Here is a 27,734-nt window from a genome sequence, read left to right as displayed (position 1 = left end):
AGAAGGTATGGGGAGAGGAAACAACGAAGGGCGAGGAAAGATCCCAAGGCGAAGAGACAGTCTCCATCAGGAACGGGCAGGGCGAGGAGGAGGGGCGTTGCCAGAGGGCGGGACGGGGCGAGGGGCCGGCGCGGGAAGAACCAATCGCCGAGAACCCGGGGAAGGGACGGGTCCATAAAGACCAGGTGAAGGAGCAGGGGCGGGGCCAGGAGCGGAAGCAGAGTGAGGAGCAAGCCCCGGGCAAGAAACAGGGGCCCGGCCGGGAGCAAGAGCAGGGGCGGGGCCAGGAGCGAAAGCAGAGTGAGGAGCAAGCCCCGGGCAAGAAACAGGGGCCCGGCCGGGAGCAAGAGCAGGGGCGGGGCCAGGAGCAAGAGAAGGGGCGGGGCCGAGAGCAGGGGCAGGGGAGGGGCCGGGAGAGGGGCGAGACCAGGTACAGTACCCAGGCCCTGGGCAGACCCGAGCGAGGAGAAAGGGGCGATACCAAGAGAAGTGCGAGGGTGGGACAAGAGGTTGGGGCAGAGCCGGATGGAAGTACACGGGTGCGATCGCAGGCAGGAGCAGGACGGGGAAACACAAGAAGGGGACTGTCAAAGCGAGAAATAGAAACCAAGACCAGGTGAAGAGCAAGAGTGAAATACAGAGTGGGGGCGGAATAAGGAGCAAGGTGGGGATAAAGTTAAAGGAAGAGACGTGGAGGCGGGGCGGAACGAGGCGCAGGAGCAGGGGTGTGGCCAGAAACAGTAGGGCTGGGGCCCGGAGCAACAGCAGAGGTGCGATCCCCACGAGGGTCGGGGGCAGGGCCAGGAGCAAGAGCAGCGGCGGGACCAGGAGCAAGTGCAGAGGCGGCGCCAGGAACAAGAGCAGAGGCGGGGCTAAAAGTCCGTGCGGGGGCAGGGCCAGGAGCAAGAGCAGGGGCGGGACCAAGAGCAAGTGCAGGGGCGGGGCCAGGAGCAAGAGCCGGGGCGGGGCCAGGAGCAAGAGCCGGGTCGTGGCCAGGAGCAAGGGCTGTGAGAGGCGCAGAAGCGAGGTAGAATCTTAGAAGTGGGCTCCAGAGAGCTGTCCTGCGCGTGGGTGTTGACGCCTGCGTTCTCCAGGTTCTAGCCACGTTATGTGCGGCCCAGCCATGTTCCCTGCCGGTCCTCCGTGGCCCAGAGTCCGAGTCCTGCAGGTGCTGTGGGCCCTGCTGGCAGTGCTCCTGGCGTCGTGGAGGCTGTGGGCGATCAAGGATTTCCAGGAATGCACCTGGCAGGTTGTCCTGAACGAGTTTAAGAGGGTAGGCGAGAGTGGTGTGAGCGACAGTTTCTTTGAGCAAGAGCCCGTGGACACAGTGAGCAGCTTGTTTCACATGCTGGTGGACTCACCCGTCGACCCGAGCCAGGTGAGGGGACCAGGGTCAAGTGAACCAGAGGGATTTTGAACCCGCACTCCACTCATTTCTGGACATGTGGCCTAACCTCTCTTTGCAGAAATACCTGGGCTTCCCTTACTACCTGAAGATCAACTACTCCTGCGAGGAAAAGGTGAGTGGGTGCAGCACAGATAGGCTCATTCTATGAGCCTTGGTTTTCCCATCTCTAACATTTTTATTTATTTATTTTATTTTTTTGAGACGGAGTCTTGCTCTATTGCCCAGACTGGAGTGCAGTGGAGCGATCTCGGCTCACTGCAACCTCCGCCTCCCGTGTTCAAGCGATTCTCCTGCCTCGGCCTCCCAAGTAGCTGGGACTACAGGCGTGTGCCACCACGCCTGGCTAATTTTTGTATTTGGTAGAGACAGGGTTTCACCACGTTGCCCAGGCTGGTCTCAAACTCCTGACCTCATGTGATCCACCTGCCTCAGCCTCCCAAAGTGCTGGGATTACAGGTGTGAGCCACCGTGCCTGGCCCCCATCTCAATATTTTAATAGTGGTAGCACCATCCAACCCTCGTGGCTTTAAGGATTCAAGAAGGCTGTCTGTGTACAGTTCCCAGTAACCCACCAATCACCTAGTAGGTGCTCAAGTAAGCTTTTTTGTTCCATGTTTTTTTTTGTTGTTGTTGTTTTTTTGAGACGGAGTCTGGCTCCGTCGCCCAGGCTGGAGTGCAGTGGCGCGATCTCGGCTCACTGCAAGCTCCGCCTCCTGGGTTCACACCATTCTCCTGCCTTAGCCTCCCAAGTAGCTGGGACTACAGGCGCCTGCCACCATGCCCGGCTGATTTTTTGTATTTTTAGTAGAGATGGTGTTTCACCGGGTTAGCCAGGATGGTCTCGATCTCCTGACCTCGTGATCCGCCTGCCTCAGCCTCCTAAAGTGCTGGGATTACAGGCGTGAGCCACCTCGCCCGGCCTTGTTCCAGGTTTTTAAAGCTATGAGTAGGAGTTTACCATATATATAATTCACACACCATAAAATTCACCATTGTTATTTTTGTTATTTTTCTGAGGCAGGGTCTCACTCTGTTACCCAGGCTGGAGTGCAATGGTGAAATCACAGCTCAGTGCAGCCTTGACCTCCTGGGCTCAAGTGAACCTTCTGCATCAGCCTCTTGAATAGCTGGACTAGTTGTACGCCACCACACCAGCACGGGAGGATCACTTGCATCCAGAAGTTCAAGACTAGCCTAGGTGAATTTGGCTGGGCATGGTGGCTCACACCTGTAGAAATGCTAAGGCAGGATCATCATAATGAGCCTAGGAGGTTGAGGCTGCAGGGAACTGTGATCATGCCACTACACTCTGGCCTGGATGACAGAGTGAGACCCTGTCTTTATTTTCGTTAATTAATTAATTTATTTTTGAGATGCAGTCTCACTCTGTTGTTGGGGTGATCAGACCCAGCACCAGGTCGGCGGGGGGGGAGGGCAACGAAGTCCGGCAGAGTCAAAGGATTGAGAAAAAGACAGTTTGAGAGAGAAAAGTAAAGTGGGACCAGGGGGCCATTGCTAGTGTATGGAGGCTGCTAAGGCCCCGAGCTCTGGGAGCCCGCCCTATTTATTGGTAATCCAACAAAGAAACAGGTGGTGAGAATGTGGAGGTCAAAAGGATGCGATGTATTAAGCACATGATTTAAAGCTGTGATGGTTTAGCATTTGCTCTGCTACTTGAGATAATGGAGAGCAGGTTCTTTTAACTCAAGATACAATCAATCCTGGGAGTGCAAGGAGCCAGCAAGTCTAGACACATTCCAGAGCCACGGGCCCTGGATTCTATCCAACCCACGAGGGATTTTATGCCCTGAGCTTAGATTATGGTGCATCAGGGTAGCCTGACCGCCCTTTAGCACAGAGCTTGGTGTTCTAAAGGCCACAAGGGGTTTTAGACCCTGGACCCCGGACATGTTCCAAGACTCTTTTACATTATGTCAGACATGCAAGCCCTGCTTCCGCTTCTCCTAACACTCTGTTGCCCAGGCTGGAGTGCATTGGCACGATCTCGGCACACTGCAGTCTCTGCCTCCTGGGTCCTAAGTGATTCTCCTGCCTCAGCCTCCTGAGTAGCAGGAATTAAAGTTTTTAATTTTGGTGAAGCCCAGTTTATAAATTTTTTCTTTTTTTTTGCTTGTGTTTTTTGTGTCATTTACAAAGGCCTTGCCTAACTAAAGATCATGAAGACTTACTCATATTTTCTTCTAAGAGATTTTTAGTTTTAGTTCTTACATTTAGGTCTTTCATCCATTTTGAGTTAATTTTTGTATATGGTGTGAGGTCCAAGCTTTTACATGTGCATATCCAGTTGTCTCAGTACCATTTGGTGAGATTATTCTTTTTTTTTTTTGAGACAGAATCTCGTTCTGCCATCCAGGCTGGAGTGCAAGTGTCGTGATCTTGGCTCACTGCAACCTCCACCTCCCAGGTTCAAGCGATTCTCCTGCCTCGGCCTCCTGAGTAGCAGGAATTACAGGCATGCGCCACCATGCCTGGCTAATTTTTATATTTTAGTAGAGACAGGGTTTCACCATGTTGGCCAGGCTGGTCTCGAACTCCTGATCTCAGGTGATCCACCTGCCTTGGCCTCCCAAAGTGCTGGGACTACAGGCATGAGCCACCATGCCTGGCCTGTTGAGATTATTCTTTCCCCACTGAATTCTCTTGGCACCTTTGTCAAAAATCAATTGAATATAAATATAAGGGTTTATTTCTGGATTCAATTCTACTCTAAATGAATTGATTTCTCAATAATTCATTGCTCTAAATGCCTATTCATATGCCAGTACCACAAAGTTTTTTTTTAATTTATTTATTTTTTTTATTTGAGACAGGGTCTCACTCTATCACCCAGGCTGGAGTGCAGTGGCGTGATCTCGGCTCACTACAGCCTGCACATTCTGAGTTCAAGCGATTCTCCTGCCTCAGATGCCCAAGTAGCTGGGACTACAGATGTGCACCACCACGCCCGGCTAATTTTTGTATTTTTAATAGAGACAGGGTTTCACCACGTTGGCCAGGCTGGTCTCAAACTGCTGATCTCAAGTGATCCACTGGCCTCGGCCTCCCAAAGTACTGGGATTACAGGTGTGAGCCACTGTGCCCGGCCTACACCTCAATTACTGTAGCTTTGTAGTAAGTTTTCAAATGGGGAAGTTTGAGTCCTCCAACTTTGTTCCTCTTTTTCTAGATTGTTTTGGCTATAGTTAATTGTTTGGGCTCTGAAGCCAAGCACATAATAGCTATGTGTTCTCAGGCAAGTTACTTAACCTGTCTGTGCCAAAGTTTTCTCATCGTTAACAAGGGTATGGTAACAATCATATAGTGATTAAATATGTGTAAAGCATGCACAGTACCTGGCTCATAGAAAAGGCTCCATGTGGGAATAATACCTTTTCCTATTCACTCAACACCCACTGTGAATTAGGCCCCCCTTTTACTGAAGGTGATACAATGGTGAATAAAATGGTCAGGTTTTCTTGTGGATTCAGTTGTCTGGGGAGGCAGATAATCAGCAAGTAAATGCATTAAAAATGAAATAATAGGCCGGGCGCGGTGGCTCACGCCTGTAATCCCAGCACTTTGGGAGGCCAAGGCGGGCGGATCACAAGGTCAGGAGATCAAGACCATCCTGGCTAACACAGTGAAACCCCATCTCTACTAAAAATACAAAAAATTACCTGGGCGTGGTGGCGGGCGCCTGTAGTCCCAGCTACTCGGGAGGCTGAGGGAGGAGAATGGTGTGAACCCAGGAGGCGGAGCTTGCAGTGAGCTGAGATCGTGCCACTGCACTCCAGCCTGGGTGACAGAGCAAGACTCCGTGTTAAAAAAAGAAAGAAAGAAAGAAAGAAATAATAATTTTGTTTTTGTTTTATTTTTTTTGAGATGGAATTTCGCTCTTGTTGTCCAGGCTGGAGTGCAATGGCGCGATCTCGGCTCACCGCAACCTCCGCCTCCTGGGTTCAAGCGATTCTTCTGCCTCAGCCTCCCAAGTAGCTGGGATTACAGGCATGTACCACACTGCCCGGCTAATTTTGTATTTTTAGTAGAGACGGGGTTTCTCCATGTTGGTCAGGCTGGTCTTGAACTCCCGACCTCAGGTAATCCACCTGCCTCAGCCTCCCAAAGTGCTGGGATTATAGGTGTGAGCCACCGCGCCCGGCCAATAATTTTTTTTTTTTAGAGACAGGGTCTTGCGCTGTCACCCAGGCTGAAGTGCAGTGGCTTGATCATAGCTCATTGCAGCCTCGACCTCCTGGGCCCAAGTGATCCTCCTGCCTCAGCCTCCCAAGTAGCAGGGACTACAGGCTCGGGCCATCACACCAGTGGACTTTCAATTAGACAGGGTCTCACTATGTTGCCTAAGGCTGGCATGAAAGAATTTCTGAGAGTAGTATTAATAAATGCAAAGAATAAAATGAGGTAATATGTTAGAAAGGAGGGGGCACTGTTTTAGTGGGGGTGGTTGGAGAAGGTCTGAGAGAACTCTGGAGAGGCCTGAGCAGAGACTCAAATGATAAAAAGTGGGGACTGTTAGGAGAGCCAGGCAAAGCTTTCCAGGCTGAGGGAAGAGCCAGCACGATGGCCCAGAAGTAGGAAAGAGGTCAGCATGTGTGAGAAACTATGAAGAGGACTTCGTGGCTGGAGCAGAGTGAGTGAGAGGGAGTGGAGGAGGAGAGGTCAGGGAGGTGATGGGGGAAGGTTTTTTGGGCTTGATGGGCCATGGTGAGGACTTGGCTTTTACTCTGAGACAGAGCCTGAGAGGGCCCTATGCAGAGGAGGGATGCGATCTGATTCCAGGCTTCACTGGCTCCCTCCTGTTGTTGGGGGAGCAGGGCGGGAGCAGTGAGACAAGGAGGAGGCTGCTGCATTGCCCAGGCAGGAGATGACTGGGACAGGACCAGGGTGTTAGTGGCTACTGTCATCCTCACAGGAAGGAGGTCCCTGCCCCACTAGTACCTCCTCCTCTGCAATGGGAACTCAGGCAGGGCCAGGGACAGGTGTAGTTGACAGGATTGAAAGAAGCCTGGTGCTGGGTGTGGTGGCTCATACCTATAATCCCAGCATTTTGGGAGGCGGGGGAGAGATTGCTTGAGCCCAAGAATTCAAGACCAGCCTGGATAACATAGGGAGACCCTATCTCTACAAAAAAAAATTAAAAAATTGGGCCAGGCATGGTGGCTTATGCCTGTAATCCCAGCACTTTGGGAGGCCAGGGTGAGTGGATCACCCGAGGTCAGGATTTCCAGACCAGCCTGACCAACATGGTGAAACCCCATCTCTACTAAAAATGCAAAAATTATCTGGGCGTAGTGGTGCATGCCTGTAATCCCAGCTACTCGGGAGGCTGAGGCAGGAGAATCGCCTGAACCTGGGAGGCGAAGGGTGCAATGAACTGGGATGGCGCCCTTGTACTCCAATCTGGGCAACAAGTGCGAAACTCCACCTCGGGAAAAAAATAAAAATAACAAAATTAGCCAGGCATGGTAGCGGTACCTGTAGTCCCAGCTATTTTGGAGGCTGAGGCAAGAGGATTGCTGAAGTCTGGGAGAGGTGGAGGTCACAGTGAGCTGTGATGGCACCACTGCACTCCAGGCTGGGCAACAGAACAAGACCTTATCTTAAAAAAAAAAAAAAAAAAAAGAAAGGCCAGGTGCAGTGGCTTACACCTGTAATCCTAGCACTTTAGGAGGCTAAGGCTGGAGGACTGCTTGAGGCCAAGAGTTCAAGACCAACCTGGCCAACATAGCAAGACCCTGTCCCATGTAAAAAATAAATAAATAAATAAATTACAGAAATAGCCAGCCTGGGCAACAGAGTAGACTCTGTCTTTACAAAAATTAAACAATTTTCAAAGAAAGAAAGGCGTGGTGGCTTAGGCCTGTAATCCCAGCAGTTTGGGAGGCCGAAGCGGGCAGATCAGTTGAGGTCAGGAGTTTGAGACCAGCCTGGACAACATGGTGAAACCTTGTCTTTACTAAAAATACAAAAATTAGCTGGGCATGGTGTTGCACGCGTGTAGTCCCAGCTACTCAGGAGGCTGAGGCAGGAAAATCACTTGAACCCAGGAGACAGAGGCTGCAGTGAGCCGAGATCATGCCACTGCACTGTAGCCTGGGCGACAGAGTGAGACTCCTTCTTAAAAAAAAAAAAGGGAAAAGAAAGGAGCCTGGCAAAGAAAGTCAGCCCTCTCGATGAAGGGCTGTGCACAGGTGGCTGGATCTGGTAAATCCCTCGCCCTGGTCCCACAGCAACCAAGGCCTGCCCTTGGTGGCCTGAGTGCCGCCTTCTTTCGGGGATGCCTCTTGGCCTTCACTGGTGCTGGTCCGCATGCCTGAAACATCCTTCTCCTCTTCTCCCATTTCTACTCTAAGCGCCCCCCACCCTTTTCTATCCAGCCAGGATCCCACATCCCTGGGAGGTTGTCCAGGCATGCCCTGTCACCCTCGTCCTCAGTCCCTTCCTGTGTAACCGCCCCATCCTACCCTCACCCCAAGCTCCAGGCCCAGAACCTGGCTGTCCTCTGACTTGCATAGGTGGCAGAAAGTCTGCTGCAGAGAGGGTGGAAGCCCACCTCAAGAGTGAGACTGGGGGCTGGATGAGATGGCTCACGCCTTTAATGCCAGCACTTGGGAGGCCAAGGTGGGAGGCTCACTTGAGACCAGGAGTTCAAGACCAGCCTGGGCAATGTAGTGAGACCTCATCTCTCTAATTTTTTTTTTTTTTTTTTTTTTAAGCCTGGAACTGGGAATCCCTGGAGTGGAAAGCAGCACCCTGGGTGCCACATCCCTCCCACCTTCCCAGCTTCCTTCCCACCTGCACAGTTTTGTTCATCCCATGCTGCCCTTCCCTGTGTATTCCCTACATGCACATTCTGTCTGCAGACACTGGCTCTGGAGTCATCTCCTCCAGGAAGGCCTCTGACTCCCTCCACAGCCCCTTGCCCCTCTGTCGCCTCCTAGGCTGGCCCATCCCCCATCCAAGCCCCAAACCTAGACCATGTCCTCTGACCATCACATGGTGGACAGTGTGCTGCCCCCAGACAGCCCAGGAGACAGACTGTTAGAGGCGGGCTCAAGGCAGGGGGCACCCAGAGGCTACCATAAGGACACACTTGTGGGGCCATCTCACCCTCAGCCCTCTGAGGACCTGGTGCGCATGGGCCACCTGACGGGGCTAAAGCCCCTGGTGCTGGTCACCTTCCAGTCCCCAGTCAACTTCTACCGCTGGAAGATGGAGCAGCTGCAGATCCAGATGGAGGCTGCCCCCTTCCGCAGCAAAGGTGGGCCTGGGTGAGGCGGGAGGGGTCACAGCCTGGCAGGGGTGTGGGGTTTGCTGGGGGCCTCTGTGGGGCCATGATCTGAGGAGGGTATGTGAAGGGCAGGAGCTCAGCACATTCCATGGCCTAGAGGGGCCACACAGAGGCCCCAGTGGGACCCGTGGCGTGGAGGCAGGTATGGGGAGTTGTGGGGAGATCCCAGTGTGGTCTGGGGCCTGGAACCAGCCATTGGGAGGCCCCAGCAGTTTCAGTACCCAGGGCCTCCCTGCAGAGCCGTGTGTGGCAGAGGAAGTGTGTAGCATGAGCTGGTACACGCCCATGCCCATCAAGAATGGCAGTGTGGTCATGCGTGTGGACGTCAGCAGCAATGGCCTGGGGACCTTCATTCCAGATAAAAGGTACCCTTTCCCAAGACGGGGGCCGGGGTGGACTCCGGGGGAATTCCTCACCCCAGGGTCCCCAGAGGAGCCAGTGGGAGATCCAAGGGAGAGAATGGGGAGAGGAGAGGCAGCTACAAGCTGTGGAACCCCTGACACTGGGACCTCACCTGCGCATGTCCTGCACCTGCTGCTAGGTTCCAGGTGAATATCAATGGCTTCCTGAAGAGAGACCAGGACAATAACATCCAATTCACTGTGGGAGAGGAGGTGAGGGAATCTGGGCAGCGGAAAAAGACAATGGTCTGGGCCTTAGGCTGATGCCCTGGTTACTTCCCAGACAAGCAGCAGATCCCATTTAGGGAGCACCAACTTCATGCCAGGCCCCACGTGAAGATCCCATTAATCTCCCCAGTGACCCGTCAAGGGGACGTACTCTCACATACTCCATTATAAAGAGGAGAAAACTGAGGTCCCAAAGGGATGGAACCATTTTCTCATAGTCCCTCAGCATGGAAGGAGTCTTGAAGTTATCTGACTCCTATACATACCTGTACATATATATATGTACACACCTGTACATATATATAGGTGCACACCTGTACATATATATAACATGAAATATAGTACAATAATATATAGGTACACACCTGTACATATATATGTGTGCACACCTGTACATATATGGTGCAACCTGTACATATATATGTGATACAATATATAGCAACTGTACATATATAGGTACACACCTGTACATATATAATGTATATGTGCACACCTGTACATATATAGTGTGCATACCTGTACATATATAATAAATAAAGTGATACAAATATAGGCACACTAAAAAACACAAAAAATAAATACATATATGTGTGCACACCTGTACATATATATGTGTGCATACTGTACATATATAGGTGCACACCTGTACATATATATAGGTGCACACCTGTACATATATAGGTGCACACCTGTACATATATAGGTACACACCTGTACCTATATAGGTACACACCTGTACATATATGTGTGCACACCTGTACATATATATGTGTGCATACCTGTACATATATATATGTGCATACCTGTACATATATAGGTGCATACCTGTACATATATATAGGTGCATACCTGTACATATATAGGTACACACCTGTACATATATAGGTACACATCTGTACATATATGTGTGCACACCTGTACATATATATGTGTGCATACCTGTACATATATATAATATATAGGTGCATACCTGTACATATATATATGTGCATACCTGTACATATATAGGTGCATACCTGTACATATATAGGTGCATACCTGTACATATATATATGTGCATACCTGTACATATATATGTGTGCATACCTGTACATATATATATGTGCATACCTGTACATACATACACACACACACACACACATATACACACACATATATATATTTTTTTGAGACAGGGCCTCACTCTGTCATCCAGGCTGGAGTGCAGTGGTGCAATCATGGCTCACTGCAGACTTGACCTTCTGGGCTCAAGCAATACTCCCACCTCAGCCTCCCTAGTAGCTGGGACCACAGGCATATACCACCATATCCAGCTAATTTTTAAATTAATTATCATTATTATTATTATTATTATTATTATTTTTGAGACAGAGTCTCGCTGTGTCACCCAGGCTAGAGTGCAGTGGTATGATCTTGCCTCATTGTAACCTCCGCCTCCTGGGTTCAAGCAATTCTCCTGCCTCAGCCTCCCAAGTAGCTGGGATTACAGGTGCCCATCACCACGCCCAGCTAATAATTTTTTTATTTTTTGTAGAGACAAGGCCTCACTCTGTCACCCAGGCTGGAGTGCAGGGGAATGACCTTGTCAGGCTCAGGTGATACTCTCAATTCAGTTTTTGTATTTTTAGTAGAGGCAGGGTTTTACCATGTTGCCAGGGTGGTCTCAAACTCCGGGGCTCAAGTGAACCGCCTACCTTGGTCTCCCAAAGTGCCAGGATTACAGGTGTGAGCCACTGTGCCCAGCCCATGCCCATATTCAATTTTTTTTTTTTTTGAGACAGAGTTTCGCTCTTGTTGCCCAGGCTGGAGTGCAGTGGCGTGATCTCAGCTCACTGCAACCTCTGCCTCCTGGATTCAAACAATTCTCCTACCTCAGCCTCCTGAGTAGCTGGGATTATAGGCATGTGCCACCACACCCAGCTAATTTTTTTTTCGTATTTTTATTAGAGATGGGGTTTCTCCATGTTGGCAGGCTGGTCTTGAACTCCCAACCTCAGGTGATCCACCTGCCTCAGCCTCCCAAAGTGCTGGGATTACAGGCATGAGCCACCACGCCTGGCCTCATACCCATATTCTTAATCCCGATGCATTCACCCATTCATTCATGCAGTCACTCAGCAGGCACTTACTGAGCACATGTTGTTGCATCATGGGGACACAGCAGTGAACACACAGACCCAAATCTCTGCCCTCCTGGAGTTGACACTCTAGTGGGGGAGACAGATGGCAAACCGGCAAACTGTGAAAGTCAAGTGAATTCCGTAGTAGGGTAAAGGGTGGTAAGTGCTCTGGAGAGAAACGGAACAGGGCAACGGGAGTTGGGTCTGTGCAGAAGGAGAGTGCAATATTTAATAGGATGGTCAAGAAAGGCCTCATTGAGAAGGTTAAGCTTCCAAGGAGAGAATCGCATGGATACTAAGGGAAGAGCAGTTCATCAGGATAAACAGCATTTCATCAGGAGAAACAGAGGCCCTGAGGTGGGTGTGTTCCTGGGAGGTCTGAGAAGCAGAGAAGAGGCCGTGTGGCTGGGAGAGAGGGAGCGAGGGGGAGAATGGTTAGGACTGAAGTCAAGGAAGTGAGAAGGACAAATCACGTGGGGCCTTGTAGGTCCAGGTCAGGCCTTGGACCTAAATGAGATGGAGCCTCAGGAGAGTGGCAGGAGTGTTGGCGTCCCTCCTGTCCCTCCTTGGCAGCTCTTCGACCTGATGCCCCGGTACTTTGTGGGTGTCTCATCAAGGCCCTTGTGGCACACTGTGGACCAGTCACCTGTGCTCATCCTGGGAGGCATTCCCAATGAGAAGTACATCCTGATGACCGACACCAGCTTCAAGGACTTCTCTCTCGTGGAGGTGAACGGTGTGGGGCAGATGGTGGGTGGGGTGTCTTGGAGGGAGCTGGGCCTCAGCCCCTGAAATAGGGTGGGGGCCTGGGGCTGTAGAAGAAGTCCCCAAAGACACATCAGTCCCCATGAGAGGCAGATAGCATGAAGAAAAAACACAAGATTCTACAGCCAGAGGGCCTAGGTTCAAACCCTGGTTCTGCCACCTCCTGGCTGCCTGACCCTGGACCTGGCAGTTCAATGACCTGGTCTTCAGATTCCCATTTGTAACATGGGAGTAATATTTATATTTACTTCATAGGATTGTTGTGAGGATGATATAAGTTAATAGTTTCTGGCCAGGTGCAGAGGCTCATGCCTATAATCCCAGCACTTTGGGAGGCTGAGGTAGGAGAATCGCTTGAGAGCAGAAGTTCGAGACCAGCCTGGACAACATAGTGAGACTCCATCTCTACCAAAAATACAAAACTTAGCCAGGGGTGGTGGCATGAGTCTGTAGTCTCAGCTGCTCAGAAGGCTGAAGCAGGAGGATTGCTTGAGCCTGGGACTTCGAGGCTGCAGTGAGCTATGATCACACCGCTGCACTCTAGCCTGGGAGAGAGATCGAGACCCTGTCTCAAAAAAAAAAAAAAAAAAAAAAAAAAAAAACCAGGCGTGGTAGCGGGCACCTGTAATCCCAGCTACTCAGGAGGCTGAGGCAGGAGAATGGCGTGAAGCCGTGAGGCAGAGCTTGCAGTGAGCTGAGATCGTGCCACTGCACTCCAGCCTGGGCAACAGAGCCAGACTCCATCTCAAAAAAAAAAAAAAAAGTTAATAGCTTCCATAACCAATGATATATATGTGCCATTACCTTCTACACTCTGGAAAATTCTGCATTGCAATATACATCTCTGCCCAAGGGTTTCTTATTAGGCATTGAGAGCCTATATTATCCCAGAGTAGGGAGGGAGTGTCTGAAGTAAGGATCTTTTGGCTTCAGCGACAGAACTATGTTGGAATTAGTGCAGCTACAGGAGAACGCCAAGCCAGGTTGGTTTACCCAGAGAACTGGCTTTAAGAAGTGCACCCACAGCCGGGTGCAGTGGCTCACGCCTGTAATCCCAGCACTTTGGGAGGCCGAGGCGGGTGGATCACCTGAGGTCAGGAGTTCAGGCCAGCCTAGGCAACATGGTGAAACCCTGTCTCTACTAAAAGTACAAAAATTAGCCAGGCATGGTGGCAGGCACCTGTAATCCCAGCTACTCAGGAGGCTGAGGCTGGAGAATTGCTTGAATCTGGGAGGCGGAAGTTGCAGTGAGCCAAGATCGTACCACTGTACTCCAGCCTGGGCGATAGAGCAAGACTCTGTCTCAAAAAAAAAAAAAAAAAAAAGATTGCCTTAACCTCCTCCCATCAAGGTCAAAAGTCCTACTCACGATTTCTGAGGATCCCACGTGGATTAGTATTCTCCTGACCCCCTCTGGTTCTGAATTCCTGCTTATGTGGAATTTGTTCAGTTTGTGGACCATATTCCTGTCCTGTGTCAGCTTTCTCTGTTCTGAGCCAAGTCTATTCAGACATTGTTTAATTTACATAAACTTTAAAAAAAAAAAAAGGGACAGGATTTTGCTCGTCGCCGAGGCTGGAGTGCACTGGTGTGATCATAGCTCACTGCAGCCTCCAACTCCTGGACTTAAACGATCCTCCTGCCTCAGTCTACCAAGTAGCTGGTATTACAGGCATGCGCCACCTTACCTGGCTAATTTTTAAAAATTGTTTGTAGAGACACGGTCTCACTATGTTGCCCAGGCTGGTCTCAAACTCCTGCCCTTAAGCAATTCTCCCATCTAGGCCCCCCAAAGTGCTGGGATCACCGTGCCTGGCCAATTTCCACAGACTTTTTTTTTTTTTTTTTTTTTGAGATGGAATTTCACTCTTGTTGCCCAGGCTGGAGTGCAATGGTGTGATCTCAGCTCACTGCAACCTCCACCCCCTGGGTTCAAGTGATTCTCCTGCCTCAGCCTCCCAAGTAGCTAGGACTACAGGCGCGCATCACCACACCCAGCTAATTTTGTATTTTTAATACAGATGGGGTTTCACCATGTTGGCCAGGCTGGTCTCGAGCTCCTGACCTCAAGTGATCCACCCACCTCAGCCTCCCAAAGTGCTGGGATTACAGGCATGAGCCATCGCGCCTGGTCATAGAGAAGGTGTTTATATTCATAGGAATGAAAACAAGTTCAATTTAAATTCAGGCATCCAAATTCTTGTTCCTTATTTTTTTTTAACTTATTGAAGTGAAATCCATAAATTTAACCATTTTAAAGTGAACATCAGTGGCATCTGGTTCATTCACAATATTATGCAACCACCACCACTATCTACTTCCAAAAAATTTCCATCACTCCAAAATAAGCCCTGGGTTTGTTTTTATTTCATGTCCGACAGGTAATGGGCCGACACCATAACAAGGCTTGAGGGAGACACATCTCATGACGGTGAAAACCCAATCACCACACTTAGAAACTACAAGAAGATCCTATGATCCTGTTTTAGTTCTTTTTTTTTTTTTTCTTTTTGTCATGGTCTCACTTTGTTACCCAGGCTGGAGTTCAGTGGTGCAATCTTGACCCATTGCAGCCTCCACCTCCTGGGTTCAAGCTATCCTCCTACCTGAGCCTCCCTAGTAGCTGGGACTACAGGCACATATCACCATGCCTAGCTAATTTTTGTATTTTTGGTAAAGATGAGGTTTTGCCATGTTGCCCAGCTTGGTCTTGAACTCCTGACCTCAAGCCATCCTCCTGCGTTGGCCTCCCAAAGTGCTGTGATTACAGGCATGAGCCACCGTGCCCGGCCTTATTCTTGTTCTCTAACCAAGGAGATTTCTCCCTGATGGCCTCATCTCTTTGTCTCCTCTCTTCCCTGCTCCTGTCTCTCTCCACCACTCCCTTCCACACTGCCCTCAGGAAACAGATCCTCCCCTGGCTCATGGTTGGGGTCCAGGTATAGATCCTGTAACAAAGAGACCCTGGAAGGGAATTACTTAAATAGAGACTGTTGCTCATTCTCTTTTTTTCTTTCTTTCTTTCTTTCTTTTTTTTTTTTGAGACAGAGTCTCACTCTGCTGCCCAGGCTGGAATGCAGTGGTGCAATCTCGGCTTACTGCAACCTCCGCCTCATAGGTTCAAGTGATTCTTCTGCCTCAGCCTCCCGAGTAGCTGGGATTACAGGCACCCACCACCACACCTGGCTGATTTTTGTATTTTTAGTAGAGATGGAGTTTTGCCATGTTGGCCAGGCTGGTCTCAAACTCCTGACCTCAAATGATCTGCCCGCCTTGGCCTCCCAAAGTGTTGGGATTACAGGTGTGAGCCACCGCACCCGGCCATTGCTCATTCTCATAACAGTCCAGAGATGAAGAACCTTGTTCCTTCCATTTTCTCTCTTCACCATCCCCTGGGCTCAAGGTGTTGGCCTCTGTATGATGGCAGCCACTGGGAAAGGGGAGGAGCAGAAGTAGAGGGCAAGCCATTTTCTTTTAAACAAACTTCATTTCCACTGACATTCCACTAGTGAGAAGGGGTCACCTGGCTACATCCAACTGCAAGGGACACTGGGTGGTACATGCCAAGCTAAACTCAATCACCAAAAAATATGGGGAAATGGGTTTGAGAGCTTCACTAGCCATCTCCTGAAAGTGGAGAAGAAAATTTATTGGTTCATGAGACAAAAAAATTCAGGACTTCGGGCTCTGCTTGGCCCAGGATTTCAAACAGTATCACTGAGATGGGGTTTCTCGCTTCATCTCTTGGACCACATTCCTCTGTTTTTTGTTTGTTTGTTTGTTTTTTGAGATGGAGTTTCACTCTTGTCACCCAGGCTGGAGTGCAGTGGTGCAATTTTGGCCCACTACAACCTCTGCCTCCTGGGTTCAAGCAATTCTCTTGCCTCAGCCTCCCAAGTAGCTAGGATTACAGGCACGTGTCACCATGTCCAGCCAATATTTTGTATTTTTAGTAGAGATGGGATTTCACCATGTTAGCCAGACTGGTTTTGAACTCCTGGCCTCAAGCAATCCACCTGTCTCAGCCTCCAAAGTGCTAGGATTACAGGCACTCAGCCACATTCCTCTGTATTGACTTGATGCTCAAAACAGTCCTGTTGGCTGGGTGCGGTGGCTCAGGCCTGTAATCCCAACATTTTGGGAAGCCAAGGTGAGCAGATCACGTGAGCCTGTGAATTTGAGACCAGCCTGGCCAACATGGTGAAACCCCGTCTCTACTAAAAATACAAAAATTAGCCAGGCATGGTGATGGGCACCTGTAATCCGAGCTACTCGGGAGGCTGAGGCAAGATAATCGCTTGAACCCGGGAGGCAGAGGTTGCAGTGAGCCAGGATTGTGCCACTGCACTCCAACCTGGGTGACAGAGTGAGATCCTATCTCAAAAAACAAACAAAAAATGGTTCTGTTTTCTGGAACTGAAGACTACAGAGGCTGCATTTTCTCAAGCCCACATTCAGTGGGAAAGATCTTTCCCAAGAATCCCCACATCCCCAAAGTCACAAGATTCCTTCCACTTGGTACAGCTCAGGTCTCTTCCACCCCAACAAAACCAACACAATCACCATGCCCAACATGATGCCTAGTGAATTAAATGAGTCAGAACTTTCCAATGAGGCTGAGGTGGGAGGACTGATTGAAGCCAGGAGTTCAAGACCAGGGCAACATAGCGAGACTCCCATCTACACAGTTATTTATTTATTTTAATTAGCTGGGAGGCCGGGTGCAGTGGCTCACACCTGTAATCCCAGCACTTTAGGAGGCTGAGGCGGGTGGATCACGAGGTCAGGAGATCGAGCCCATCCTGGCTAACACGGTGAAACCCCGTCTGTACTAAAAATACAAAAAATTAGCTGGGCCTGGTGGTAGGCGCCTGTAGTCCCAGCTACTTGGGAGGCTGAGGCAGGAGAATGGCGTGAACCTGGGAGGCAGAGCTTGCAGTGAGCCGAAATCACGCCACTGCACTCCAACCTGGGCGACAGAGCGAGACTCCGCCTCAAAAAAAAAAAAAAAAAAAATTAGCTGGGAATGGTGGCAAGCACCTGTAGTCCCAGCTACTCGAGAGGCTGAGGTGGGAGGATTGCTTGAGCCCAGGAGTTCAAGACCAGCCTAGGTAACATAGCGAGACCTCACCTCTACAAAAATAAAAATAAAAAAATTAGCTAGGCATGGTGGTGAGCACCTGTCATGCCAGCTACCCAGTAGACTGAGGTGAGAGGATCGTTCGAGCCCAGGAATTTGAAGCTGCAGTGAGCTATGATCATACCACTCCAGCCTGGGTGACAGAGCCAGATCCAGCCTTTAAAAAAAATGTCCCTTGGGGCGAGCATGGGGTGTTGTATCCATGTAGGTATAACCCTGACTGTAGCCAAGGGCACAAGGACCGTTGAGCATGCTGTGCGCTGCCCAACTCCAGGGGGCACACGAAGCCTGAACTGGCTCAGGCCTGGGTCACCTGCTTCTCTGGTCCATATGGGGGAGGTTTGGCTACCAAGGTGCTGCTGCAGGGTGAGCAGGGAGAGTGCCCTGGGGCAGCTACGTGTGTCCCTCCCAAGCAGCTGTCAGAGCAGGAGCTTACCCCCAAGGCAGGACATGGGGGCTGAGGCCAAGGCTACCTGCTCACCACTAGCCTCTGCTCCCCTGCAGCTAAGCATTGACAGTTGCTGGGTGGGCTCCTTCTACTGCCCCCATTCTGGCTTCACGGCCACCATCTATGACACTATTGCCACCGAGAGCACCCTCTTCATTCGGCAGAACCAGCTGGTCTACTATTTTACAGGCACCTATACCACACTCTATGAGAGAAACCGTGGCAGTGGTGAGTGTGCTGTGGCTGGACCCACACCTGGGGAGGGCACCCTGGTGAACCTCTCCACTGAAGGTACCTGGGGGCTGGAATTGCTGTGGGTGAGGCAGTGGGGAAGGAGCTTGCCAAGGCCCCAAATCACCCTTGCCCACCCCTAATGGGCCTTGCCTTGCCCTTTTTTTTTTTTTTTTTTTTTTTTGCTGGGATGAGGTTTCCACCCAGACCCTCCTGGGAATTGTGAGCAGCTGTGAGAAGAGAGGGTGTGAGAGTAAAGGGAAGTAGAGAGAGGCAGACACACGCGTGTGCCCACACACAGTGGCAGAAGGACATACCAAGACAGACCAGATGGGGAGAGAGAAAGTCAGAGGGAGAGGGGCATGGCAAGTCAGAAAGACAGAGCGGGAGGAGAGGGAGAAACAGATAGGCAAAGCCTCAAGGGAAACTCATTGGAGAGGAAAAAAGAGAGTCTAGGCACAGTGGCTCAGGAGGCCAGACTACTCAAGAGGCTGACAGGAGGGGGCATCGCATGAACCCAGGGGTTTGAGGCTGCAGTGAGCTATGATCACACCACTGCACTCTAGCCTAGGCAACAGAGCAAGACCCTGTTTCAAAAAAAAAAAAAAAAAGCTGGGCGCGATGGCTCATGCCTGTAATCCTAGCACTTTGGGAGGCTGAGGTGGGTGGATCACTTGAAGTCAGGAGTTCAAGGCCAGCCTGACCAACCTGGTGAAACCCCATCTCTACTAAAAATACAAAAATTAGCTGGGCGTGGTGGTGGGCACCTGTTATTCCAGCTACTCAGGAGGCTGAGAAAGGAGAATTGCTTGAACCCAGGAAGCAGAGGTTGCAGTGAGCTGAGTTCACGCCACTGCACTCCAGCCTGGCCAACAGAGTGAGACTCAGTTTTAAAAAAAGAGAGAGGAAAAAGCGAGAGATGAAAAAGAGAGACTATTCAACTTAATCTTTAAATGATACTGTGGCTGGGCGTGGTAGCTCACACCTGTAATCCCAGCACTTTGGGAGACTGAGGGAGGTGGATCACGAGGTCAGGAGTTCGAGACCAGCCTGGCTAACACGGTGAAACCCCATCTCTACTAAAAATACAAAAAATTAGCAAAATTAGCTGGGCGTGGTGGCACATGCCTGTAGTCCCAGCTACTCGGGAGGCTGAGGCAGGAGAATTGCTTGAACCCGGGAGGCAGAGCTTGCAGTGAGCTGAGATCGTGCCACTGCACTCCAGCTTGGGCGACAGAGCAAGATGCCATCTCAAAAAAAAAAAAGAAAGAAAGAAAAAAGCCAGGTGTGGTGGCTCACACCTGTAATCCTAGCACTTTGGGAGGGCAGATCACGAGGTCAGGAGTTCGAGACCAGCCTGGCCAATATGGTGAAACCCCATCTCTACTAAAAATGCAAAAATTAGCTGGGTGTGGTGGCGTGTGCCTGTACTCCCAGCTTCTCGGAAGGCTGAGGCAGAAGAATTGCTTGTACCCAGGAGGCGGGGCTGCAGTGAGCCAAGATTGTGCCACTTCACTCCAGCCTGGGCAACAGAATGAGACTCTGTCTCAAAAAAAAAAAAAAAAAAAAAAAAAAAAGACACCAAAACTCTCCTATTTCTTCTGGTTTCTCCCGCCATCTCAGTGAGAACTGTCAGCTTACGGAGTCACTGGAATTGGACTGTAACTTACATTTCATAAGCGAATGCATGTCCCCAGCAGCTTTGCTTTATCTCTTTCTTACTTAGGGCACTTTGACAGTGGGAGGAACCAAATTCAAATTGGCTTAAGCCAAAGAAAAGGGGTGTTTATTGGCTTCCATGGCTGAAAAGCCCAGGAGCATGTTGGTTTCAGGAATGGCTGCACCAGGGGGTCACTGTCACGGTTAGACAGTGACCTCCTTGTGCATGCCACGGTGATTCAGGCCCCTGCCCAGCAACTGTAGACTTTTATGCCCCTCAGTAGCCCCAGAAAAGAGCATCTTGTTGCTGATTGCAAGCTGATATTGCCTCTGATTTGGCCAGCTTGGTCACATGCTAATCACTGTGGCCAAGGGAGTGCAAGGGAAGTGTCAGCCCAATCTGACCCTCATGGACAGAGTGTGAGCAAGGAGGATTTTCTCAAAGGCAGCGGGTGCCCTCTGCCAGGTGCTCCCTGACACCACACTGAACAGGTGCTTCAGCATGAGGACAGATAACAGGCTCACTAAAGCCAGGGAGATGTGGGCGGGGGTGGAGGCCCCAGATCCAACCACCTGGGTCTGAGGCCCCATGCTGACTTCCCTAGGCAGTTGGGTTCGTGTCCTGGCCAGCGAGTGCATCAAGAAGCTGTGCCCTGTGTATTTCCATAGCAACGGCTCTGAGTACATAATGGCCCTCACCACGGGCAAGCATGAGGGTTATGTACACTTCGGGACCATCAGAGGTAAGGGTGTGGGCCTCTGTCAGCCCCAGGGACTCCTCCATACCCTCTCTCACCTCCGAGGATTCTAACCTTGAGCCCTCACTCATCACCATGTGCCCTGAGGAGGGCCCCCAGGCTGAGGGTGGTGGTGGTGGTGGTGGTGGTGGAGGGATGCCTTTGTAGGGGTAGGGCTTGGGGGTATGTTATGTATCTTTCATCATGTACTTGGTTTTAAAGGGCAGAAGAGCTGGGCACAGTGGCTCATGCCTGTAATCCCAGCACTTTGGGAGGCTGAGGCAGGTGGATCACTTGAGGTCAGGAGTTCAAGAACATCCTGGCCAACATGGTGAAACCCCATCTCTACTAAAAATACAAAAGTTAGATGGGCGTGGTGGCAGGCGCCTGTAATCCCAGCTATTCAGGAGGCTGAGGCAGGAGAGTCACTTGAACCCAGGAGATGAAGGTTGCAGTGAGCCGAGATTGCGCCACTGCACTCCAGCGTGGGCAACAGAGTGAGACCCTGTCTCAAAACAAACAAACAAATCCCCCCAAAAAACAAAAATAGCAGAAGCACAATTCAAAAATAATTTAAGTACAGCTGGGCACAGTGGCTCATGCCTGTAATCCCAGCACTTTGGGAAGCTGAGGTGTGTGGATCACCTGAGGTCAGGAATTCGAGACCAGCCTGGCCAACATGGTGAAACCCCATCTCTACTAAAAATACAAAAATCAGTTGAGCATGGTGGCACGCACCTGTAGTCCCAGCTACCTGGGAGGCTGAGGCATGAGAATTGCTCGAACCTGGGAAGCGGAGGTTGCAGTAAGCTGAGATCATGCCACTGCACTCCAGCCTGGGCAACAGAGTGAGACTGTCTTAATAATAATGATAGTAATAATAATAATAATAACTTAAGCACAAAGAATTTGTGGACTTACATAAATGAAAAGACTACTGTTCAACTTCAGGTATGGCTGGATCCAGGGGCTCACAGGGTAGGTCATCAGGACTCCATCTCTTGGTAAGGTAGTGCAGCATAGTAATTAATTATAGCACAGATTCTGGAGAGAGACTGCTCCATCACACCTTCGCTGTGTGCCTTTCGATATGTAACTTGACCTCTCTGATCTCGTTTTCTTCACCTACAAAATGTGGCTAAGGGTAGTACTAGTATCTAGGTCACTGGGTTGATATAAAGATTAAATAAGTTGGTTTTTATAAAGGTCTTAGTGCTAGTGATGTGGTGAGTGTTACAAACGGTTTATTATCATTCGTCCTATAATTTGGGTCCATTTTCAGGTAGCTATTCCTGCATGGAGGCTAAAGGTGGCCCCTTAAAGCTTGAGACTCAAGTCACCTACTAGTCTGAGTCACACCAAGAGAATGAAGACAGCATCTTTCCCATTAATTCTAACACAAATCCCAGAGTAAACTCTGATTGGCCCACTGTGGGTCACATGGCCAGACCTGAGCCATGAGACCCACACTCTCATGACTGTGACCAAAGACAGACATGCTCTGATGGGCCAGATGTGAGTGACGAAAGGCCAGAGAATGAGATCCCAAGGACTGAGGGGCTGGTGGGCATGAGGAGGGCAATCAGAGTTGGCTTGATGGGCTGCCAGACAGGAGGGAGAGGGCCTGAACATGAACCCCACCTTGCTTTGCAGATGGCCAGGTGTCCTTTGAGATGCTGCCCAGGCAGTGGTCTGTCTGTGAGCAGATAGGAGGTACTCATTCCCCAGATGGGTCTGCAGTGGGAGGCTGGGGGAACTGAGGATGTAGAAGAGCAGGGGAGGGTGGCAGGGGTCATGGGAAAGAATGGGCAGTGTCTTAGGGAGGGGTGAGAGTTATGGGGAGGGGCACAGCTGGCACAGGACCAAGGCTATTGAGCCCTGGGGCGGCTCTGGACTGCCCCTTTCCCTCTCAGTTACCACCTGCTCCATAATTTGGTCTGAATACATCGTGGGTGAGTATACCCTACTGCTGCTGGTGGAGAGTGGATATGGTAATGCCAGTAAACGTTTCCAGGTGGTCAGCTACAACACAGGTAATGAGGGCGATGCAAGGGGCTGGGCACAAAGGGGCAGGAGCCCAGACTGTGGACTGCATGCCCATCCTGAGGGATCTGTGCCCAGCGGACAGAGGGAAGGAGACATTACCTGTGTCACTCCTGGTTGAGGGGTAGCAGTGGAGAATAGGATATAGGCTTGGTGATCTGAAAGGGCCCTGTGGCTCACAATAAAGAGATTTTATTTTACCTGCAGTGAGAATAGGGCCCCTATGTAGAGTTGTACAGGCTGTGCACTGCACAAAACCCCCAACTGAGGGGTCAGAGGAGACAGGTCCTGTGCCTTAACAGGACTGTTTCCTCTCAGAGGCAGTGCCTTTTTGTAATTCACATGAAGAAATTCTAAAGGGCTAGGCACGGGGCTCACACCTGTAAACCCAGCACTTTGGGAGGCCGAGGCCAGAGGATCGCTTGAGGCTAGGAGTTCAAGACCAGCCTGGGGCAATATGGCAAGAGGCTGTCTCTACAAATTAAAAAAAAAAAAAGTAGCTGAGTATGGAGGCGTGCCTGTAGTCCCAGCTACTTGGAATATACCCAAGGTAGGAGGATGGCATAAGCCCAGGAGGTTGAGGCTACAGTGAGCTATGATCATTCCACTACCTGGGTGACAGAGCAAGACCCTGTCTCAAAAAAAAAAAAAAAAAAAAAAAAAAAAAAAAAGAGCAGAGCCGGGTGTGGTGGCTCGTGCTTGTACTCCCAGCACTTTGGGACGCCAAGGTGGGTGGAATGCTTGAGCTCAGGAGTTTAAGACCAGCCTAGGCAACATAGTGAAACCTCATCTCTACTAAAAATACAAAAATTGGCCGGGCACGGCGGCTCATGCCTGTAATCCCAGCACTCTGGGAGGCCGAGGCAGGGGGATCACCTAAGGTCAGGAGTTCAAGACCAGCCTGACTAACATGGTGAAACCCTGTCTCTACTAAAAATACAAAAATTAGTCAGGCATGATGGTGGGTGCCTGTAAACCCAGCAACTCAGGAGGCTGAGGCTGAAGAATCGCTTGAACTGGGAGGCAGAGGTTGCAGTGAGCCGAGATCATGCCATTGCACTGCAGCCTGGGCAACAGAGCGAGACTCCATCTCGAAAAAAAAAAATTAGCTGGGCATGGTGGTGGTGTACACCTATAATCCCAGCTACTCCATAGGCTGAGGTTGGGAGGATCACTTGAACCCAGGAGGCAGAGGTTGCAGTGAGCCGAGATCACACCACTGCACTCCAGCCTAGGCGACAGAGAGATCCTGTCTCAGGGGGAAAAAAAAAAGAAAAGAAACTCTAAGGACTAGCAAGCCTGAGTGGGAAGCTCTTTGGAGGGTTTTACAGGAGGCTGAGAAGCAAACAACTTGCTCCAGCTCCAGGTTTTGAAAGCGCAGGGCCTTAGGAGATTTTGCTGTGTTCTCCCCACCTGTAGCTAGTGATGACCTGGAACTTCTCTACCACATCCCAGAATTCATCCCTGAAGGTAGGAGGGGAAGGCAGAGGTGGCCTCAAGGGCGGCTGTGGGCCAGGAGGGGCCCAGGTGACTCCACCTTACTGCTGTGTCCTCTCTTCCTCTGCCCTGGTTAGCTCGAGGATTGGAATTCCTGATGATCCTAGGGACAGAGTCCTACACCAGCACTGCAATGGCCCCCAAGGGCATCTTCTGTAACCCATACAACAACCTGATCTTCATCTGGGGCAACTTCCTCCTGCAGAGGTGGGCCTCTACCACCCCCGGGTGGGCCAGGCATACTCTGTCTCCCCAGCACCTTTAGGGTGGGGACCCTTTCAAGACCAGGCTAGGCAAGTCTCACCAAGCCTTCAGAGGATGCACAAATCCAGAAGTTAACCAGGACTGTGATGGGGAACACACCATTAGGGTAGTCAGCGCTGGGACGGGGGAAGCTAATGTTTTAAAGCTGTGGGAGCCCTTTTCTTAAAATGAAACCTTATATAAAGACCCAGCCTGTGTGAGCAATAGATGAGCAGTTTCTAGGGGTTTTTTTGTTTTTGTTTTTCTTTTGGGACAGAGTCTCGCTCTGTCACCCAGGCTACACGGCAGTGGCACAATCTCAGCTCACTGCAGCCCCCGCCTCCCGGATTCAAGCGATTCTCCTGCATCAGCCTCCAGAGTAGCTGGGATTACAGCTGCGTGCCACCATGCCTGGCTAATTTTTGTATTTTTAGTAGAGACGGGGTTTCACCATGTTGGGCAGGCTGGTCTCAAACTCTTGACCTCAGGTGATCCTCCCGCCTCAGCCTCCGAGAGTGCTGGGATTACAGGTGTGAACCACCGTGCCTAATTGACAAGCATTTTCTAGGGACAGTTTAGGATCCTCCCCACCGAAGCCACCCTCTCGACCGTCAGGAACCTAGGGGCCCCTGAGCCACCTTCTTGGGTGGCTGGCAAACTGCCGGGTTGGCTCGATGCTCCTGTTTTACAGATGGGGAGCTGGAGACTCTCAAAAGGTTTGGGGTGGGGGTTGGGAGCTAGGATTTCAAGCTTCCTTTGCATGTTCTTACAAGTGGAGAAACAGTAAGTGGCTCCCGTGTTATTAGGCCTGGGATTGGGGGAAGTGGCTGTCCAGGATGCACCTAGCTCTCCATCTCTGTCCCTGCAGCTCTAACAAGGAAAACTTCATCTACCTGGCAGACTTCCCCAAGGAATTGTCCATCAAATACATGGCCAGATCGTTCCGTGGGGCCGTGGCTATTGTCACGGAGACGGAGGAGGTGGGCTGCCCTGCCCCTCTCCCCATTCCCTCTCTGCCCACTCCCAAACCCCAGGGGCCTCTCTTTCCCCCTGTCACAGTAAAGGAGCCAAGGGAAGGGGGCACCCTCGGGGACCCTGAGAAAGGGCGGTGAAGCTCCATTTATAGCTGAAACCCCTGGAACTCAGGGTAAGTGTCAGCTCCAAAGTCATGCAGACCGGAGCTATGATCTGATGTTCAGAGGTGGCCCTCTTTCATCCCACAGTGTGGTCGTTCGCTTCATAAATATTGAGCATTTACTGTGTGCCTGCCCCCGTGCTGGAGAACACAGAGCAGTCAGGGCTGCAATGGGGAAAATATTACCTATGGAAGTAGGGGGACCTGGCCCAGTCTGGGGGGTTGTGCACGTCAGGGAGGGCTTCATGGGGGAGACCACATGGAGGGGGACATCTTGGAGGCTGGAGGGGATCCCCCAGGTTGTGGCTCAGGAAGGGGAGTGAAGGTTCCCTTCAGATGTGTATGGGGGTGGGCATCAGTGCAGAGATGGGAAACTGAGGCCAAGGAAATGGTGAGACCCTGGAAGCTGCAAAGAGTGAGAAGAAAAAAGAGGTCTCGGCTCTAGGAACTGTGGCTGTTAGGGAGTGTGCATGTTAGGGATGCTTAGGTCGCAAGTGCCAGAAACCCAAACAGACTGAAAACATTGAAAAAAGTGATCATAGTGTGTGAGGGCTGGAACCAGAGGTGATTGGGCTCAGGGAAGTAGAGCCATGGCACCACAGAGAAAAGGAAGGGGAGCGCCCTTGGTCCCAGTGGAGGTGAGTTTCCAAACTTCATCCCTCAAACAATGGGGCCACCACACTGGACAGAGGGTGAGGTGGGATCAGAGGACCCCATGGTCCTGACACACACACATCCGGCTGTCATACCCGCAGATCTGGTACCTCCTGGAGGGCAGCTACCGGGTGTACCAGCTGTTCCCTTCCAAGGGCTGGCAGGTGCACATCAGCTTACAGCTGATGCAACAGTCTTCTCTCTACGCATCCAATGAGACCATGCTGACCCTCTTCTACGAAGACAGCAAACTGTACCAGGTGCCTGGCGGGCCTATGCGGGGACATTGGGGCACCCCAGAGGGGCTGACCCCAGCTCACTTGGCCCTGCCTTCCCCCTGCAGCTGGTGTACCTTATGAACAACCAGAAGGGCCAGCTGGTCAAGAGGCTCGTGCCCGTGGAGCAGCTTCTGATGTATCAACAGCACACCAGCCACTATGACTTGGAGCGGAAAGGGTGAGAAGACACCGGACCATGACAGGGGTCTGAAGGCTCCCTGCACTGCCCTCCTGAAGCTACCATTCTTGAGAGAGGGTAGACTGAGCTAACCCCAGTGACAACCTCAGGGCTATGATGGCAGGAGTTCAGCACTTATGGAAGCTCAGAGGAGCCCAACCTAGCCGGGGGGAAGGTGCATCAGGGAGGGCTTCAAGGAGGAGGAGGTGTATGCACTGTGGCAAGAAGGGTGAGGAAGGATTAGCCAAGTGATAAGGTGGGGAAGGGTGTTCCAGAAAGGGGGAACCACCTGTGCAGAGGCCCTGATGGAAAGGGGGACAAAGTGAGCCTGGTGGTCATGGGGAGAAACTTGGACTTCATCTTGGGGGTCTTGGGAGAGCCATGAATGGGACTAAGGGAAAGGACTGCAGGATCGGATTTTACCGCGTGCCATAATGAAGCCTCCGGTCGTCGTCCTGCGGAGGGTGTATCAGAGCAACCCAGGGAGGCAGCTGGAGTCGGGACAGGGACTGGGCGCCGGGGTGGAAGGAGGAAGCAGGAGATGGAATAAAGATAAGAGGTCAAGTGGACAGGCAGATGGCGACTGCCCGTTGAGTAGGGAGGACTCTGGTCTCAGGGATCGAGGGACGTCCGAGGGGATGTGTGCAGAGGCCTCTGGGCAGCAGGGGCTGACGCGGAGGAGGAAGATCCGGGCTGGATTCGATACGGGAAGTGGGTGAGTTGGGAAAGAGGCCTGCGGAAGCTTCCAGTGCGCGGGGTGCCTTAGAGCCAGCAGCCGTTCCCCCTTGCCACTGCCCAGGGGCTACTTGATGCTCTCCTTCATCGACTTCTGCCCCTTCTCGGTGATGCGTCTGCGGAGCCTGCCCCGTCCGCAGAGATACACGCGCCAGGAGCGCTACCGCGCGCGGCCGCCGCGCGTCCTGGAGCGCTCGGGCTTCCACAACGAGAACTCGCTCGCCATCTACCAGGGCCTGGTCTACTACCTGCTGTGGCTGCACTCCGTGTACGACAAGGTGGGCGTCCGGCGGCGGGCGGGCAGGCCTGAGAGGGGACTGGGGCAGCGGGGAGCGGGCTTAGAGGGCGAGGCCTGTGGAGCGGAGCGCAGCGGGATTGGAGAACAGGAGGACTGGGGGTGGGTAGGTGGGGGACCTGGGGGCGGGGCTTGGCTTGAGCGGGACTTCCAGGGGAAGGCGTTGGGGGTGTGGCCGGGTTGAAAGCAGAGTTTGGGGATGGGCTGGGGTGTGTATCTTCTGCTCTGGG

At 51.4% G+C, this 27,734-nt stretch overlaps 1 protein-coding gene and 1 non-coding gene across 3 annotated transcripts in view; one reads left to right on the top strand and one right to left on the bottom strand.

Annotated features, from left to right (window-relative positions):
- Nucleotides 1-295: 295 nt before the first annotated feature.
- The window catches only part of CATSPERG (cation channel sperm associated auxiliary subunit gamma), a 35,045-nt gene continuing 7,606 nt past the window's right edge, over nt 296-27,734 (top strand). The window contains exons 1-16 of one of the 2 annotated variants that reach the window (XM_030822232.1): nt 296-1,378; nt 1,467-1,520; nt 8,543-8,687; nt 8,956-9,082; nt 9,259-9,331; nt 12,040-12,195; nt 17,876-18,047; nt 20,315-20,452; nt 22,100-22,159; nt 22,360-22,479; nt 23,909-23,959; nt 24,064-24,193; nt 25,098-25,209; nt 26,120-26,278; nt 26,362-26,474; nt 27,274-27,487. In XM_030822232.1, coding sequence (XP_030678092.1) covers nt 1,109-1,378; nt 1,467-1,520; nt 8,543-8,687; nt 8,956-9,082; nt 9,259-9,331; nt 12,040-12,195; nt 17,876-18,047; nt 20,315-20,452; nt 22,100-22,159; nt 22,360-22,479; nt 23,909-23,959; nt 24,064-24,193; nt 25,098-25,209; nt 26,120-26,278; nt 26,362-26,474; nt 27,274-27,487 — 2,094 coding nt within the window. In that variant the 5' untranslated portion in view covers nt 296-1,108. The remainder of the gene's footprint in view (nt 1,379-1,466; nt 1,521-8,542; nt 8,688-8,955; nt 9,083-9,258; nt 9,332-12,039; nt 12,196-17,875; nt 18,048-20,314; nt 20,453-22,099; nt 22,160-22,359; nt 22,480-23,908; nt 23,960-24,063; nt 24,194-25,097; nt 25,210-26,119; nt 26,279-26,361; nt 26,475-27,273; nt 27,488-27,734) is intronic. The other variant, XM_030822233.1, reaches the window with a different exon arrangement.
- Nucleotides 14,603-14,702, bottom strand: LOC115837439. Its single transcript, XR_004032480.1, has one exon. It is a non-coding gene; the product is annotated as a small nucleolar RNA U13 (small nucleolar RNA).

Source organism: Nomascus leucogenys, chromosome 11 (assembly GCF_006542625.1).
Source record: "Nomascus leucogenys isolate Asia chromosome 11, Asia_NLE_v1, whole genome shotgun sequence".
NCBI classification, from domain to species: domain Eukaryota; kingdom Metazoa; phylum Chordata; class Mammalia; order Primates; family Hylobatidae; genus Nomascus; species Nomascus leucogenys.
The sequence above is the reverse complement of the archived record's forward strand: the minus strand, read 5'-3'. Positions and strand labels throughout refer to the sequence as shown.